The sequence below is a fragment of the Filicampus tigris genome, chromosome 3 (genome assembly GCF_054856515.1).
Source record: "Filicampus tigris isolate MCC_2025a chromosome 3, RoL_Ftig_1.0, whole genome shotgun sequence".
NCBI classification, from domain to species: Eukaryota; Metazoa; Chordata; class Actinopteri; order Syngnathiformes; family Syngnathidae; genus Filicampus; species Filicampus tigris.
In genome coordinates, this window is record NC_141219.1 from 28,718,066 (window position 1) to 28,738,004 (window position 19,939).

Genomic DNA, 19,939 nt, shown 5'->3' on the forward strand with positions numbered 1-19,939 from the left:
CACATGAATTCCTACTCATCTATAACTGTTTGGAGCAATTCCACCGCAGGCATTGTGGCAGCATTAAAACATAGGAGTTTTTAAGGAAAAAACGATGACCCCAAGATGGTACCAACTTGTTGAATAGAACAAATGCAGGGCTCTCCCACTCTCCACTAATTACAATTAATTTGTACTTCATTGTAATTGCAGAATGGTCATGTGTTGTATTATTTTCTATTAGGGATGTAAGATCAATAGTGACGGAAAAAAATAGATCAGATAATAAAAACACAAGAATGAAGATGAAAATCCACCATTGCAAAAAACGTACTTTGTTGCGGGGAGAAATTTGTCTCAAAATTAGTCACTCAATTATATTCGGGATTGTCATGTGTTTTTGAGATCCAGAAATACAGGTATGTCCGTGATCTTCAAGTTTTTTGGAGATTCCCAAACTTATGCGCGATTTACACGCGTGTTTGTTAATGTTGTGTGAGCATTTATCATGTCTTATCTTAGTAAATATTCAATTCTGCATGTGAATTGTTAAATGTGCGTTGGTGGTTCAGCAGGCACACGCATTTATTTTTTAGACAATCGCTACACACACACACACAGGTTTTTGATATTCCCATGTGTTGAAAGGTCGTCCCTCCTTCGTCCGTGAGGAGTCAGTGTTTCTGTCTCCATTGAACGGGAACGAGCCATCTCACGTTTCTCGTTTAAAAATTGGAAAGTGAAAAACAGAAAACAAGCCTTTATCTGACCTTCTACTATGTGTTTATTCAACACAAGTCAGGAAACAAAATTTGTATCCCTCGAGCTTTCTTTGAATTGCTTTTCAGTCTGATTCCTTCTTATCTTCAAACTGACAGTCGATACTTCAGCTTTTTCCTTTGCTCAGCCTGTAGGAGGTGGCAAATTTACCTAACCCTCGTTCTAGGCATGCCTCGGTCCCTTAACCCCAATGCAGCAATAAAGCAAGGTAAACAATGTGGTGGCTGTGTGACTGATGATGTGTCAATACGGCCATACACAAATAGGTTGCAGTGTAGGCTGTGAGAGAGTTTGCAGAGTCCTGTAAAAAATAAAACTGATCATCCAATGAAATACAGCAGAATGATTATCATTTCTAAAATGCACTTTTTACTTTTCAGCTACTGTCAAAAAACTGACAAAGCAAATCTTTAAGCCAATAAAAATATCTGCTTTTCAAATTAAATGTGTTTATTTGCTCCCGATCCAAAACACGCTTTGCTCAAAACCATGGTATGTAATTTCTCAGAATAATTCATTTTCTTTTCTAAAACTGTCTGAGAATCTATTTGCACTTGCTTTGCTATTTGTTGTCGCCACATGAAGTTGATGAGTTCTACGATGCTGTCAAGTTTTGCTGGTTATTTCTTTGAAGGCTTCCAATCTTTTTTTTTTTTTTTACCTTGGAATTTAATGTGTGTTAGTTAAGTAGAGAGTCATTGTGTACAAAATGATCACGCCACTCGCATTCCGATAACTTTTTTTTTTTTTTTTTTTTTTAAACGACACAAAGCTCCACGTAACGTATCCAACACAAACTTCATTGCCCTGATACAGTTTTTCGGGACCTCATGCAGTGTTGCAGTGAATGGCACACAATGCAGAAGACTCAGGGAGCAAACAACTACTGTAAAGTTGAACTCACCGCTGGAGCAGTCCAGACCTCCCCAGCCGGGCTCACATTGGCAGGTGTCAGGAGAGATACACCGACCGTGGGCACACTCCTCAGTACACAAGGCTGAAATTAAAACAGAACAAAAACAACAATGTCATCATATAACTATCACTTATCATACACATTACACTCTGGAAGCTAATTAAAACCCTGCTGTTCTCCTTTAACACCACCGTTAAAATTTGATGTGAATATATACCGTATACAGTGCACTAGTGATAGACGATGATCGGCCGGGCCAATTATCGGGGCTGATATTTGGCATTTTGGTGCTTATCGGTATCAACCATTTTTATTAATACAATGACGATAAGCGATCAATTAAAAACTGGGTAATTTTGGCTCTGATGACTGCACTTCATGCACGTGAAGTGGGAAACAGCTAATCATCAATGAATGCTACATGTTGCTCCAAGAGTTTTCTCTGAGTTTCAAAACTCACGCACGGGCAGAGGAGAACATATTGCAGACGGTGACGTTCCAGTGAGCAGATATACTGTGTTTTGCAAATTGACGAAGGTAAGTTAATGCTATAGACTTTTAGAAATTATAATAAATCCCAGTCTTCTACAACTCACAACTACTTGAAACATTAGTATGAGCCCATTAACATTATTTCCTTTCCTTTTTGAAATCTAAATTGTTCTTAGGTAGTTATACAGTATATTAAATTTTCATCTGTAAGGAATAGAGTGATTTACTTTTACCCCCAAGTCCACCTCTATGGGTACTTCCGTTACCGACTATCCGAAAATGAGGTGATTTAAACGGCCACACTCGGCTAAATGGTCATCACTGGAAGTCCGGTGCTCTGAATCTTTCTAAGTCCAACTTAGAAACTTTCAACAAGATGACCTCCGGGTCTTGTCTCACAGCTATTTATCTGAAATTTCTCTTAATTAATGTTCTTCAGCCGTTTTTGTTACGCATTGTATTCTTTTAAGGTATTCTCCCGTGTCCCGTGACCGGGGCATGCTTCGGGAATATGGAGTACCGAACCCCTGATATGGGCTATTTGGTCCCTGTACCACTTATGTCTGAGTTTGGTCCACATTGTCAACAGTAAGTCAGATTAATTTTCAGTGAGGGTTGGACAAGGTTGCCCTTTGTCACCGATTGTGTTCATAACATTTATGGACAGGATTACTAGGCGGAGCCGACGTGTTGAGGGTGTCGGGTTTGGTGACCCCAGTAGTATTATATCCCTGCTCTTTGCAGGTGATGTGGTTCTGTTAGCTTCATCAAGAAGCGACCTCCAGCTCTCGCTAGAGCGGCTCGCAACTGAGTGTGAAACGGTTGGAGTGAGAATCAACACCTCCAAATCGGAGACCATGGTCCTCAGTCTGGAGTCCTCTCCAGGTCGGGGATGAGCTCCTACCCCAAGTAGAGGAGTTCAAGTATCTTGGGGTCTTGTTCAAGAGTGAGGGAAGAATTGGGCAGGAGATCAATAGGCGGATCAGCGCACCGTCTGCAGTGATGCGGACTCTGAATCGGTCTGTTGTGGTGGAGTTGGTTTTGAAGGCAGAGTTCTCAATTTACTGGTCAATTCGTTCCTACCCTCACCTATGGTCACGAGCTGTAGGTTGTGACCGAAAGAACAAGATCCCAGATACAAGTGGCCGAAATAAGTTTCCTTCGCACGTAGTCGGGGCTCTCTCTTACGAATATAGTGAGAAACTGGGTCATATGGGAGGGGCCCAGATTACAGCTGTTGCTCCTCTGCATCGAGAGGAGCTAGATGAGGGAGCTCGGGCATCTGGACACTTCCATAGTGAGCTGTTGTGGGCAAGCCCCGGGGACGACCCAGGACATGCTGGAGAGACGATGTCTCTCAGATGGCCTGGAAACACAGCGGGATCCCCCTGGAAGAGCTGGACAAAGTGGCTAAGGAGAGGAAAGTCTGAGCTTCTTCGTTTAGGTTGCTGTCCCTGTGATTAAACCCTGGATAAGCGGAGGAATGGATGGATGAATGTTTTTAAGGAGACAGCCAAAATACCCACGCAAGCAGAAACACGTAAAAAATCCACACAAGATTCCAATCCAGTCTTTATGGACTTTGAAGCAGACGTGTTAACCACTAACCACCATGCTGGCCTGTTTAATTTTTGGATCTTGTGACGATTCTACGATGATTGATGCAGTGCTAATTAATGCTGATTCAAAAAAGGCACTGTGTTGGTTTTACATGAGAAAGCAGGATTACAGTTAATGAAGTGGGCTTGTTTTGATCATTATCTTGTTCACCTTTGTCAACCGCTGGATGGAGGGATGGATTTGCATTTATTTATTTTTTTTAGCAGGCTTCTAAGTCTGTAAATAAGTGGTGTCCATATCCAGTCCTTGGGGGACGCCATCCTGCATGCTTTAGATGTTTCCCTCCTCCAACACACCTGATTCAAATGATCAGGCTCAATATCAGGCTTCAATATCAGGGTGTCCCGTTTTAATTTAATAATAGAACAATATTTGAAACACTATAGATATCTGAAATTACTTTATATTTTGGTATAAATAGTTTACTATTATAGTTTACTTTCTATGGGTTAAAAATAGACAAGGAGAAAAGGTTGTATATACAGTATGTGTGTCATTTGTAGCTAAAACCACACACATTTACACTTAATGGAGTGAAAAGATCAGAGGACTCATCTTCATTATCAAACGCACAACTCAAATTTGACAGGATGAACTTCTCTATCAACCCTTGCAGCTCATTTTGTGAGGATCACTTGTGCAGCAGACTATGAATACTGCATCATTCATCAGGTAGGACGTGTGTAGGCAGACGACAGGCTGACAGCTTGGAGATATTTGCTCCTCTGTCACAGAGATAGGATGTGCTACTTATCGTTCGTTTCCTCTGTCTGAGTAAGTGCCTGCTCAATAACAAATAAAGGTAGTCTGAAAAAAAATATGCAAAATTGAATACTGATAAAATATGTCCATGCGCAAAATATGATCCATGCAAGTGATTCTGCAGATTTTGCCGTCAAACAGTACTTAAATGATATGCTCACACCGAATTTGTTCACAACTCACTTGAGCAAGTTCTGGCTTCTGATCGGTGTTGGTTCAGAACCTTATGTGTCCTTAAGCTTTCACATGGCATTATTGTTTGTATTACTGTCATGCTTTTCATTTTTGTTTTGGACTGTTTTCTTCGGACTATAATTACATTTTGGTTACATTTAGGTGTCATTCGCACCTGTCTGTTCACTCACATCGTGTTGTTATCATGGTACCCCTGCACCATCCCTGCTCCTCATGTCTCCTTCACTGACTGATCAGTCTGTGTGTATTTAGTTGGTCCAGTCTCTCTTTCATCCTTGTCTAGTGTAGTGAGTGAGTCCTTTCCTTTGCTTTACTCTAGTGCCTTCGTTTACCTTATTTTTCAATTGTTTTGTTTTTTAAATATACAGTATATTCTTTTTTACCTTTGACTTGTCATAAAAAAACACTGGTCATGTGGAAAGGTACGAAAAACTTTATGAAGCTATAAAAACTCATTTTCCTCATGAGATGAAGTTATCTATCTAACTAGTATTTATCAATGTGAGGTGTTGCCTTCAGGGACAGTTCGAAAACAGCCATTGTTTCAAATGGTCATGCATCCATTTCTGCAGCACGGTGAAAAGTGGCGAGCACATCTGCCTCACAGTTCTTGTGCTTTGTATTTGAATTGCGGGTACTCAGGTTTCCTCTGGAATTCCTAAACTGCATATTAAATAACCATAGGACAGAAAAGACCAGACGAATATGTAAAAATATATACCATATTGATTTTTTTGTATTTAAGTCATTAACTGCCAGACATCAGACCCTCTTTTACCCTAATGTTTGAAATTAAAAAATGGAAAAAAATATATAAATAAATTCCTGGGATTGAATGGCCGGACTGTGAAAAGCCAAATAAAAACGTTTTTGGCATTGTTAATAATCCATTGAATTGTTTATATTTAATAATCCCAAAGTAATTCAAAGTATTTCTTGTGTCCTTGGGGTCATAAAATTAAATTTGTCCTAAGACACAAGTGAGGATTGTACTTTGTAAATACACACATTTTTAACAATATGTCCGCCGACTCTACCTGAGAGACCCATATCTTTGCTTCTGTTATAGCGATAATGACAAATTTGGTGTCAAAGTGTAGATAGTTGGAGTCAAAGAATCTGATACAATGGGTTTCAAGTTTAAAAAAACAACACTAGTTTCTTTCTTTGGCAGTTGGAGTAAACTATGAAATGATTTATTAAAAAATGCATGCCAAAAATAATAGTAGAATAACAACATCTCATTACACGTATGCGTCCTTCCGTCCACCTGTCCCCCCACTCATCCATCCATCTTCCGCTTACCTGGGGTGGGGTCGTGGGTGCAGCAGCCCGGATTTTCCTATCCCCTGTCGCATCTTGCTCCTCTTCCGGGAATTACCAGGCTAAACAGGAGACTGGACAATGTCCCCAAGAGACATTATAACCAGACAGCTGAGCACACCTCATTTGGATCCCCTCAATGTAGAAGACGTGGAAGAACAGCGGCTGTACTCTGAGCCTCTCAAGCTTCTCACCCGATCTGGAAGGGAGGGTCGAGACACCCTGCGGAGGAAACTATAACTTCTGGGTGGTATTTCCAGCCAACCCACATGGTCCCAGTCCGTTCCTCGTCGGCGAGAGCCAATTGGCGTTGAGAACATAATTTTCACCTCACACCCAGACGCCAAATAAAGAAAAAATATCAAATAAAAACAACCGGCACACACACGCACAGCATGGTGATTGGCAGAGCTGGGCAGTCCGTCCCTGGGCCGGATGCCCATTTTTGGGGCAGGGGGTGGGGTTGACAAATTTTTTTAAATGGCTGGACTAAGCATGGCCCAAAGTGGATTTTAGTCCGACCCACTAATCGGCCCTCATGCGTTTGCCAAATATCATCTTAGCCTACTCAGTCAAAGGCTTCTCTTTAGGCTTCTTTCTACTCCCGCGTCTGCGCGAGCGACAAATGCCGCGCACCCATCAGGAATTGTTGTTGCTCTGATCGGTCCATTATGTCACATTGCGATGACATACAGTTTCCCACACGGAGAGGAGGAGAAAGAGGATGCAGCACGCAGCTCGTTGCTGCTGCAAAGCAAACTAGTTTGGCAATAAAATTAAATGAATTGTAGTCATCTCGGTCCCTTTATGGTTGTAGCAGGCACGATATCCGTTGTTGTCACTGTCTTTTTGACGCAACGTCCCGCCGACTTGGAACTTAACTGTTTCAAAACAACTTGTGCCCGGGAGTATATTAAGCTGCGCGCAGCACTCAAGTATGACGCTTCCACATTAAGGTGGATTTCATGCACTTCTTCTGGCGTCTTCCCTACTTCCGGAAATACGCCGTAGCAAACCTGCTGTGTATAGTGGTTTGCTGGTATGTTTTTATTTTGAAGGCCGTGAACGAAGGGAAGTGTGGAAAATAAATTAGTAACTTGTTGAATGCGACTTCTGGCCATCTGTTGGACCCAAATAATTATACAATACGAAAAAAACAACCCCGGGGCTCGCAATGGAAGTAAGCAGTTGGGTAAGTAGTCAAGTACTAGTGGCGCATTTTGAAGCGTGTACACAGCGGGTTCGATTAGTAAATTAGCCAGCTAATGATCCTTAAAAAGCCTCTGCCGTTAGCATCCTTCCCGCGGCGACGTCAATCACGGACACTTTTTCTTTTTGGGCCGCAGGGCGGAACGGGGCGGGGGGGTGATAATTTTTATGAATAAGGGTGGGGGGTCGCGGCCGGACCGGCAAAAAAGGGTCAAGTGCACAGCTCTGGTGGTCAGTGATACAAAAATCAAATGGGGCACATGTCATTGCATCTGTGGGGCCGAAAGGTATACAACACTGTTTTATTTTGTATTGGTTTGGCTGCGTGTCAGGAGTGGGGCACCTGCGTGTGACGTGGTAGCGGTTAAGTCCATTCTCTACGCCGTTTGGCTGACTCGGACCAACCGCGTCGGTCTGAAATATGAACGGGAACTCATAGATGGACTAAAGCAGAGAAGAATGCCCAGCTGTGCTAATTCCCATCCCAACCACTTCACACTCAGTTGCAAACCGCTTCAGTGAGAGTTGAAGATTGTGGCATGAAGCCAAAGAACCACTTACTCTGCAAAAGGCTGAGATGCAATACTGAGGTCACTAAACCAGAACCCCTCAACACCTTCAGAAAGTCTATCAATAAAAAATTATGAGCAAAATCAGTGACAAAGAGCAGCTTTGGTGGAGTCTAACTCTCTCTGGAAAAAAATCTCACTTTTAGTCCTGGCAATACAGTCCAAACTCTCTCCACAAGAGCCCATGGTCGAGCACATTCTTTAAATATACAAAGCACATGTAGACTGGTTGGGCAAACTGCTATACACCCTCAAGGACCCTGCTCAGGGTGCAGAGCTGGTCCGCTGTTCCACAGCCAGAATGAAAAGCCACACTGCTCTTCCAAAATCTGAGATTAAATTTACCCATGGACCCTCTCCTCCAGAACCTCTTAATCAATGACATTACCAGGGAGGCTGGGAAGTGTGATCCCCCTGTTGAAACACACCCTTTCAGTCCTTCCTATTCCAGAGTCACTGTTTCCAATGTCCACACAATGTTGCAGAGGCATGTTAAGCAGATCTGCCCCACAACATTCAGAGCCTTTAAGAACTCCGGGCAGATCTCATCCAGCCCTGCCAGCATCAGAGTCTCCAGACTCATCTTCCTCATGAGAAGGCGTGTCTATGGAATTGAGGAGCATTTTGATGTATTCTCCCCACCAATTCACAACGTGACCCGGCCAGGTCACCAGCGCCCAATACCCACGACACAGTGGAGAGTGAAGGTGAACCAGAATTCCTCAAAGCTGTCTCGAAGTCATTCTCCACGGCCTAACTGAACTCCTTGTATGCCTGAACTTTTGCCGCAGTGACCACCAAAGCTGCATTGAGCTTGGCCAGCTGGTACCCATCAGCTGCCTCCAGAGTCTCATGGACTAAAAAGTCAAGAGAGGACTCCTTCTTCAACTAATCGCTGTTGTCCACCAACAGGCTTGAGGATTCTCGCCAGTAAGTGTGGAAAGTGTGAGGCAACTGAGATGAGTGAATCAATTTTACTCAATGTTAACTGTAGATTATTTATCCTGCAGATCTAAAAATAGATATACATCCATTATCCAAACCGCTTATCCTCACGAGGGTGTGCTGGAGCCAATCCCAGCTGTCTTCGGGCAAGGGTAGGCGGCGTACACCCTGAACTGGTTGCCAGCCAATCGCAGGGCACAAAGAAACTAAATTTAGAGCGTCCAATCAACCTACCATGCATGTTTTTGGAATGTGGGAGGAAACTGGAGTACCCGGAGAAAACCCACAGGAAGGCCGGGCCGCATTCAAACCCACGACCTCTGCACTTGCACTTGAAGTGCTAACCGGTCGACCATTGCGCCGTCCTAGTTATACATATATTCTGAAATATTTTTATGATAAGACCGTATTTATTTTCATTATTTAATCCTTGTCTTGTCAAAGTGGCTCATCTGAGCGGAGTGGCGGTGCCCTAGCGCCCTCTATTGACCTGCTGCCACTGTTATTGACCCAGAGAAAACAGAGATGCTGATAATTGGTCTTGCCAGAAAAAAAATAAGTGCCATTGCCCAAAGTTCCCCAACATAAAAATCTGGACTATATTATACTCAACTCTCTCTTTCAACTGCACAGCAATTACTAGAAGTGTGTATTTTCATCTTCACAATAACGATACATCCCATTCTATACATGAGTGATGCAGTGTCCATAGTTCATGCCTTTGGTACACCTCACCTTGAATAAGTATAATGTGCTGCTTTCTGGTCTTCCCTGCCATGTCTAGCATTAAAATCCTGCAGTTAATACAAAAATGCTGCAGTAAGACTCTTGACTACACAAAAAAAAAAAATGATACAATACAATACAATACAATACAATTTTATTTATACAGCGCATTTTATAACAGTTGAATTTACTCAACTAACAACTGCTTATTTCGTTAGGAGGTTGCACAAAATAAAATCATCTGGATCCAGATACATTTTTTAAGTAGATGATTGAAGCAAATATTTTAAAAGAAGGAAAATATATACCTAACTTGACTTACAGTAAGTGGAGTATGCATTGATGGAAATAATAATAAATGGCTTCAGGATTTGCTTTGTGTACAAGGGGCATTAAAACAATTTTAGTGTAGTATCTTGATAGTATATGAAAGAATGAATGAATTTATGAAACCTTAAGCAAGAAAAGTCTGATACAAAGTCAATCAAAAACAATTGTGCAAAACCGCTATGAAAGCCCGTCAATTTTGATTAGCGCCTCAAGCAGCTTTCTTTGTCTATGAAAGAGGGGACCCTTTCAATTTGCTCATGTCGAGAATGTGGCACAACAAAAAAAACCTGTCCTAATTTGTTAATGTTTGCAAAGCTAGAAGGCATGCTTTGTACATAACAAGGCCACGACTCGCATTCAAAGCAGGAGTGGTGCGCGTGCATGTTAGCGGGTGGATGACAGAGGCAAGCTGCACAATAGACTTGTGGGTTATTTGTCCAGGTCCTCCAGTAGAATCGAATTAGGTTGTTTGCAAGCTGATGCTGAATAAAGACACACAATGTGCTTCTCCTTAGCATTGGCTGCCCCTCGGGCAACCCATTCACTTATGAAAAAGCAGCACTATGCTATAGAATTTACCATCTAGGGTGGATAACTGATTTCTTTTGGGAAAGGTACATCAGTATGAGATGAAGATAGGTGATTAGACAACAATTAAAACAACAGTTCAATTATGACTTCATTTTTCTTGAAAAAAGAATAATCATCCATCGATTACCATTAAAATAATTCCAGTTACACCTTATTAGTTCTTTGCAGTTGTAATACTAACAGGAAATGAAAAGGTAAAAAATGAATGGCTCTTTTGACCACAGCTAACTGAGCCCTCTTGGCTTTAAAACCTTTGGGGAAAAGATTCCAAAGAGAGAGAAAAAAATGTTATCAGTTTATTTAGTCATCTTTTTTAAAAGCTATCGCTGACTCAAATGGCTGCAGGCAAAATAACAGCATGGCTTGTTACTCTAAGTTGGTCATTTTTCGGTTTTATGTTAAATTGGATGGGATAAATATGTTTGATTTGAAACACATGAAAGATAATGCTCTAATCATCCCATCTGATTATAAGGGGAATATGTAATCATTATCATCATCATCACAAAATAATAATTTTTAAAAAGCCTTTGATTTTTCAAGTGTCAGAAATCGGACAATTCCCGCTTGAGATTTGCTTTCAGTTGGCTACAGAGATGTGAGTGGTCAACCTAAGTAGTAATTAACTGACATAACGCTGATGTGACACTGTCAGCTCTAAAAGCAGTATTACTGCAGATAACTGTTGGGTGCATGTGAAAAGATAATGACTGTTTCAATGCAGTTTCAACAAGCCAGAATTATGAATATGACTGAGTTAATATTTATTGAGGGTATATATGTGCAGAACATTCACTACCTGTGGAGGAATAAACCTAAAATTGATACACGTTCATCCGCTGGTCAAACTTGGATAGGGTCAATTGAACTGTATTTAGGATACTTTGTTCCAGAGTCAAACTGAGATGCAAAAATTACTCGCATTCTCTGCGTTTAAAGCGAAAGAGAGGAGCCGCTTTAATTGGCTGTGTTCACGGTCACAAAGGCGCAAATTGTACTTTTTTTAAATGCGTCGCACGGTACTCGCTTGCATGGGTCTGCAAAAATACCAAAACCTAGTCTAGCCTGCCCCTGCGCAGCGAAATTCCAAATGCGCCTCACACCAGATTTGCACTGGGCATGAAAAGGGAGCCCCCAAAGCATACGTTCAATGGCAGGTCAATATGCCAGGAACTAACACACCCAGGGCTGAGAAAAACCTCTTGGGGGGGCGGAGGCAAGAAAGAATCCACAGCAATATCTCGGAACAAGGGCAAGTGACCATCACAAAGGCAAACATCGAAGGAGTATCAAGAATGAGGAGCTGCACTCCATGGATGTCTGACAGCACCAATTAACCAGGATGGAACCCACCCAGAATGATTAAAGAGGAAGTCAGCCCAAACATATTTTTTAACCAATATTTTCTATGCAGGCCCACTAGTTGAAACGCTGCATTCTGATTAATATTGTGTTTGTAGAATATGAGTTAAGCAGCAAAATCCACCCATTTTTAGCCATCACGGGGGGCGCCCATTTTGCCACTTCTGTCGACTGAGAATGACATCACAGATACCCAGGAAGAAGTGACAAAATGGCCTCCCCCAGAGAGGGCTAAAAACGGGTGGAATAACTCTTATTCAACAAATGCAATATTTATTAGAATGCCTTGTTTCAAATAGTGGGCCTGCATAGAACATATTCTGGACAAAAATATGTTTGGGTTGACTTCCACTTTAAGGCAAGGTGAGACAGTCCTGAAGATGAAGGATTCCCCGGAAGGGAGTATAGTAATATCATCTGACTACCAGCCAATAATGTGCCTCTGCACCACGTGGAAACTCAGTCAGTCGTCAAAGTGGCTAAGATCGCCTTCAAGAAAGCCACACGCATGGATAATGTGATGCTCAGACCTGTGCAACATAAGCAGAACACTCTCAAGGGCAATTAAAATACACCTGCACATGTTGCGTTCAGTGTCATATCTCAAGTGTCCCTACACTGGAAAGGTCTGAACCTCCTGAACCAAAACGTCAAAAGGAGTGACGACGGATACTGTAGCTCCAAATGAATCAATCATCATTAACCTCCTTTATGTGAATGATAGCAAGCTGTATGCCAGCAATGAGCGAGACATCGATTCAATGATCAACCTCACCAGAGTCTACTGTTATGACACATAACAGATGGTCAGCACAGTTACAAATACCTCAGGATCAGCAAATCAAGTCCTAAAAAGCCATCTGAACTCGTAAGAACAAAATCCAAGCCATTCTTGTAATCAGAAATACCTCTGGCTTTCACCCTAAGTCCATTTCAGTATAAATGAATAAATAAATAAATAAATAAATAAATAGAGCACTTAAAGAAGAGGTCAACCCAAACATATTATTTTCAAAAATATGTTCCCAGCAGGCCCACTAGTTGATAAGTGGCATTAGGGGTGGGTGATATGGGAAAAAAAAAAAAAAATCTCGATATATTTTCAAAAAACTCGCTAACGATAATTTGACAATATTCTACAAAACTTATTTTAGATCAAAGACCAATTGTGGATAGACAGCGTTTGTGAACATCTCTTTTAAATTGCTAAAAACAGCTTCAGCAAAACATAATGATATTCGATGACATTATTTAACAATAAAGAACAAAAAAATGATGTGTAGACTATACACTTACATTGATGTTTGGGAATATTTATGTCATTTAAATGTCTCTGCTGTTATTCCATAATGATGTGACATTTTGAGCTGCAGTAAGTACTGGTGTACCAGTAGGTGGTACTGGTGCCACCTACTAGAGCAATCAGGATGAGAAAAAATGTATTTGATGTGTGACGTGTGACGAAGTGTCACCCAGCGAGAGAGAAAAAAGACGTCGTCATGACAAACATAACGTCATAACAAAACACGTTTTCCTCGTAATCCATATGGCTCGTGGTGCAACAGAATTGCTCTTCACGGTGACCGTTTTGGCACATCTAACAATGTTATTTCCACCGACGTCAGTCATGTCAACGCCAAACCATTTACAGACTACGGACGACATGCACTCGCGCCTCGCTATGAATCGGATCCCCGCTCGACACTCTGTTTGAAACAGCTCCGCTGCAGTGTGGAGTCACGTGATCGAGTGCTGCCCGCTTGATTCGGCGAATGATTATCACTTCCTCCTTCTCCGCCGTCAATGCACACTGATTTTCAACATTTCCTCATACTTTGCGGCCGTCGACTGACTTGAGTCGTTATGCTTTTAGGCAGTATTAACACTCGATAATGTAAAATTACACATCGTGAAAGCAAGATTGACGATGATATCGATAACGATATCCATCGCCCACCTCTATGGCATTCTGATTAATTTTGCGTTTGGGGAATATAAATTAAGCAGCAAAATGCACTTGTTTTTAGCCATCTCTGGGGGCGGCTATTTTGACTTCTGTCGACTGAAAATGACATCACAACTGCTCACAACGACCAACAGCGACTGACCTATTTTCTGAATCTGAGCCGTGATTCGTCGTTGTGAGCAGTTGTGATGAAATTTTCAGTCGACAGAAGACAAAATGGCCGCCCGCGAAAATGGCTAAAAATGAGTGGATTAACACTTATTCCACAAACGCAATATTTATCAGAATGCCCTGTTTCAACTAGTGGGCTTGCATAGAACATATTCTTGAAAACAAAATTTTGCGTTGACACCCACTTTAAATTCATACAAGTACGGGATACATGCAGTAGAAGCCCATTACCAAGAAGCTGGAATACAGTAGTGTTGAGATACATCTTGGAAGTCTCTGCATCACAAGGGGAAATACCCCCCAAGGTGGATGAGAAAGACCGAGTTAAGATTCCGTGGCATATCCAGATCCAGACTGACAAACTAGCGATGTCCAATCAACTGAACGGGACATTGAGGTGGTTGACAAGCAGCAGAAGAAGGCAGTTGTGAACGGGTAAGCGCAAGCCACAGTGAGAAGAATAACGGGTATGTACACATCTCATTGTTCTGTTCACAAGAGGCAGGCAAACTACACTCACAGAGTATTTTGTTTTGGAAATCATTGGCAGTACTTTGGATACTGTTTTATTTCATTCAATCTATCCATCTAGCCATTTTCTGGACTGCTTGCTATATGCACAGCTATTTCAGAAAATCGCACATATGCTCTCAAATGTAAACGTCAAATGTCTTGAGAGGTCAAAGTCTGAATAGCATGTGTACTGCATAAAAGTATATTTGGACATATTCAAAACGTAATTCATAACTAATTTCAAAGTACTGTATATATCAAGTAGATAAAAAACATAGTCTTCAAAAATAAAGCTTTACAAAGTTGTCATTATATACTGTAAGTAGTGAAATGTAGCGGCTTTCTTATTTCGTATCAATTGTCCTGCAAAATATGCATTGCCATAGGATCCATATCATGTAAATAAAAAGAATGCAAAACGGCCACAACTTACGAACACACAGTTCTCCACTTTCAAAGAAACCCGGGCAACACTGAGAGCGCCGTCTGTACATTGTTCTCACACCTCTTCTGTAGGCTGTCTTGTAGCTGATCCTGTGTGAGATATGAACACACACACGCACACGCACGCACACCCACACACACACGCACACGCTGTCTGATATTCTGTTGCTGTGGTAGTTGGTAAACAACACTGACATATTGCTACAATCTAGGGATGGACCGATTATCGGCCGGGCTGATTATCGGTGCCGATATTCTGCGTTTTGACGTATATCGGCATCGGCCGTTTTAAAACATGAAGGATAAGAAATCAATTTAAAACTGTGTTGAAATCAAAACAAAGATACGTGAAAGTTACATTTTCTGTCATTTTGAAATTTTGGACATCTTCATTTACTGTCGACTACGACCCTGGGTGCTCCGTGAACTTTTTGTTAGAATTTGATAAAGATGTATATTGTCAAAGAATTATAGTAATAATATTTTTTAAAAATACATTATGCAAATGTGAAAAATTGTTCAATAAACATATGCTTAAAGACGTTTCAACAAACTTAAGACTTTTTTTTACTTTTTATATTTTGATGCCAATGGTGTCTTTTTTTATGAAAAATTAATATCGGCTCCAAATATCGGTTATCGGCCTCCTGACTACTAATAATCTGTATTGGTATCAGGCCGGAAAAAAACACATCAGTTTATCTCTAATACAATCGTGTTAGTTATGAATGTGAATTACTTTATTATATAAGGTAATCATGAAAGTTCCAGGGCTGTTAGATGCTGTATTAAAAATTGCATTAGAGGCAACAGCAGTAGTATGGAACATGAAAAACTACGAGTCGCCACCCATATCTTGAGGCATCAGGGAGTAAGGCTTACCCACATCTCCAGCTTGTCACTTTTAGATGTAGCATAATCACTCATACTGTGCATGTGCACTGTGGAGGGATTTAGAACTCCACCTCCCTGCCAACTCACCAATCTGTACTGCAAACAAATTAATCCTATAACTGTTTGGTAGTAACATAACAAGATAAGTATCCGGAGAAAGTATCACCGGTCAACAAATATTCACTTTTTTTCTTTTTAATAAGAGGTGCAAGTAAATGTTTCTAGATGGGGGGTTTTTTGCGCTGATTCGCAATCTGATCTTCTTTTTTCTCTAGCACATGAGGTTTTCACAATAATAATAATAATATAATGTGGACTATAGTAACATATTTTGTCATATTTATGAAGTAAGTGTTGAAGTGTTCAGCAACAGTTGGGATGTCAGAAATGTCAAAGCTGTAAATTATAGCTATAGCTATAAACAAAGCATGCTAAAATCCATATTGCACAAGCTTTTATTGGTCAAACTATAAAACAAAAAAATTGAATATCTAAAAAAAACTAAAATTGATGTACTAGAAAAACACAAAAGACATTTTTAAAATCAGCATAAAAAATAAATGAAGGGACAGATAAAGCCATTTCTGTTGAAAATTTGCTGTCACCAGTGTAATTTTCAAGTGCAACTCCCATTTATTAAAGCTGAAATAAATGTTTGTTAACGTTACTCGTGTTATATGATCATGTTTGTTAAATAGTTTTTGCTAGAGCAATTTCTTTACATTTTCTGCTTTTCCTGTTTTTAAATAATTGTGCAATCATGTTTTTAAAGGGGTTATTCAAATGTTTTCCAGGTGGTGCTGTAGCTATGAGAATTTGTGAATGCATCGCTTTTTAAAATTTTCATGTTAATGGGATGTCTGTTACACGGAAACCTCATTAACGTAAAAATAAAAAAAATGAAAAAAATGGACATCAGTGTTTTTCACAGGACAGTGATTATATGCATTGTGTATATATTAGAGATATGCTGTTTTCAGGGCCGATACCAGTTATTAGCAGTCAAGGAGCCGATAACCGATATTTGGAACCAATATTCATTTTCAGTAAAAAGGAAAATATTAGCAGCAAAATAGTAAGAAAAATTTACGCTTAACTTTGTTGCATCATCTTTAAGCATGTTTATTGAACAATGTTTCAGGTTTGCATAATGTTAATTTTTTAAAATTATTATTACAAGAATTTTATATATATATATATATATATATATATATATATATATATATATATACACATATGTATATATGTATATATGTATATATACATATGTATATATATTTATATATACATATGTATGTATATGTGATGTCATATGTATATATATTTATATATACATATGTATAGATATATATATATATACATACATATATATATACATATATATATATACATATCTATATGTATATATATATATATATATATATATGCATATATACATACATACATACATACATACATACATACATACATACATACATACATACATACATACATACATACATATATATATACATATGTGTGTGTGTGTGTGAACAATATTTGAGAGAATCTCATGAAAAATGGGAGCAAAAACAAAAACAAAAGTGTTGCGTTTATATTTTTGTTGAGTGTACCCACAAAATATGGGCCCTCCCTTGGTCCTTCCACACTTGCTCATGATCTTATTAAAATAATGCAACTTAATCTAATACAAATTTAAAGCAACAAATGTCATGATGGTATTCAGAATGAGGTCGCTTTAAAAACCTCGTAAAAACATGATTCAATCATACACCGGAAAAGATGAAAGTAACTTTAACGTTCAAGTGAGTCTCTCCTCCTCACTCAAGGACGATGTTTTTGGACCTTTTTCCCCTCTTAAGTTCAATGACTCAGCTCCTATCTGAAGGAGCTTAACTGGTGGCTATAAAGCTTAATGTGATCATTAAAGCCAATACGCTGACAGTCCTTCATGAAAATGACCACATCAGACAGAGATGAAGTGCCAAGTGGTAGGTAGACTGCAGTGAATATCTGCCTGTCACATTCAGTTACAGCACTACTGTACTGTACTACACGTACGCAACCAGACAGCAGGAGGGATCTGGGAACACACGATTATGTGTCTTAACTTGATAATCCACGCTAATGCTCACACAAAAATACATGTCTGACATTTTTATAATTAAGAGAATTTTCTTCCTTTATAGTATAATGAACATCATGTTACACATCACTAACAGTCCCTTGATATATTCCTGGATCATATAAATGTAAGAGAGACTAATAAATAGAAAACATAATCATTGAATTAGTCTGAAAATGAAAGACTTCCACAAAATGTTCATACCTGTGTCTTGTGCATTTGAACCAATTGAGAATGTCAGTGCAGCGAGTATAGTAGACCTGGTCGAACGGATGAGCATAAGACTCTTGGACGGTCACTGCGTAACTAGAGGAAGAGGACATGCACAATGTTAGTATGCTTTGGCAATGTAAGTGACAGCACCTTTCTCATCTAAAAAAATGCTGTAATTAGCAGATTATCAAAAGAGCTTTTACAGCAGTACATTCAATGTTGAATTCACAAGTTTTGAGGTTTTACTCAAAAATAACCACAGTAAATGCAATCTAAATGACAAGAAAATGGTATCAAAAAAATCTAAGGATTTATTCATTTCAATTTATTATTTAAATCATGTGATTTCTCTTTTTTTTTAACTATGATAATGTGTGGCATTCCCTTGAAAAATGCGTGGGCCGTAATGCATCCTAGTATTTTCATTTAAAGGAATGTTAAATTGAGTTTATATACATGCAATAAAGTACACAAGATTTTGGATTGTATACTTCATTTAAAGAATCAGTCATCAGATGGCATTTTGACTATGACTACCACTTCAAAAACGTTTACTGTCACAAACAGTACAAACGGAGGAACTACAAATCTCAAGATGATCTAACGTCTACTGCACTATTTAGGAATGCCGGGTTCAAAAATCCACATGATTCAATTGACTCCTGATACCATAAAATTTGGGTTTGTAGAATTTGTGAGCCTTTTCCCTTCTCCAAACATAAATGGATGTCAGGGGTGAAAATTATCACGATATCTGCATGATTACACTGAGAGGTTATCGATCACGCAACCCGCACTCAGCGTTCCCCTCGTCAGAACTTGCACTGTGATTTTACGCTCAAGCACTGAGTGGTGAGGCCACTCAAGCGGTCACATTAGCATCATTGGCATCATTGTGAATTTACAGGCTTAGTCTGTCCTCAGGAGTAAACCTTTTTTGCTTGATTACTGACAAACCTGTCAGCCTTGATTTGTAACAGGAATCCATTAGTTCGCTGCATTATTTTAAGTGGCATTATTTCATTTTGTACAGTATATTGGCGATTGAGTTCTGGAACCTAACCTCTCCCAGTGACTGCACACGTTGGGATCATCTGGGTTCAAGGGGGTCACCAGAGAGATGAGGCCGAACAGTCTGAGACACAGCAGCACTTGGGGGGAAGCACCAATGGCCCCCATTGTCCTCCTCCCTCTTTCCTTTGGGAAGTAGAACATGAAAATCAGGAAAGGATACTTTGCGGTCCCCATGATAGCATACATATACTAAAACAATGGGAGGTACGGTCAGGCCAATAAAAATGCTTTTGACAGCAGTAATTAAACCATTAAGTTAATCATCTAAAGGGGGAGGAAGAACAAAACATCCAGGGAAACTGAAACAGTAAAATATGTAGTTTTATATTAATACTGTATGAGCTGTCAAGACTGTATAATGTTATTATTTACGGTGGTTTGCTCCAAGGCAGTTAAATGGATTTGAGTGGACCCCGCGATTAGGGAAAGGCAGGGATCGGGATGACCCAGTAATACCGGAAGTCCACTAATAATAGATAAATGCCTGCATTGCAAAAAAATACAAAAATAAATAATAATTAAAGATTTTGGTTAACCCCCCCTCAAATTCTTGAAAGAGTGGCGATACGCCGCAATTAAGCATTCCCCATGGAAAATTGGGTTGTATTACTGTACGAATGAAATCACCGCTCTGTGTTTCTTTGCTGTGCTATGTTTACCGCTATTCATTACTATCACTACTATATTTTAACAACTTGTGCAGTGTTTGTTTTTTGATTAACTAATAGTTATATTTATAT

At 39.7% G+C, this 19,939-nt stretch overlaps 1 protein-coding gene across 8 annotated transcripts in view; it reads right to left on the bottom strand.

Moving 5' to 3' along the window:
* The window catches only part of LOC147150535 (multiple epidermal growth factor-like domains protein 11), a 143,608-nt gene that overhangs the window by 83,590 nt on the left and 40,079 nt on the right, over window positions 1-19,939 (bottom strand). For all 8 annotated transcript variants that reach the window (XM_086025415.1, XM_086025416.1, XM_086025417.1 and 5 more), the window contains exons 2-5: window positions 19,189-19,322; window positions 18,117-18,218; window positions 14,883-14,983; window positions 1,664-1,756 (exon numbers count right to left, since the gene is read on the bottom strand). In XM_086025415.1, the coding sequence (XP_085881541.1) occupies window positions 1,664-1,756; window positions 14,883-14,983; window positions 18,117-18,218; window positions 19,189-19,304 (412 nt within the window). In that variant the 5' untranslated portion in view covers window positions 19,305-19,322. The remainder of the gene's footprint in view (window positions 1-1,663; window positions 1,757-14,882; window positions 14,984-18,116; window positions 18,219-19,188; window positions 19,323-19,939) is intronic.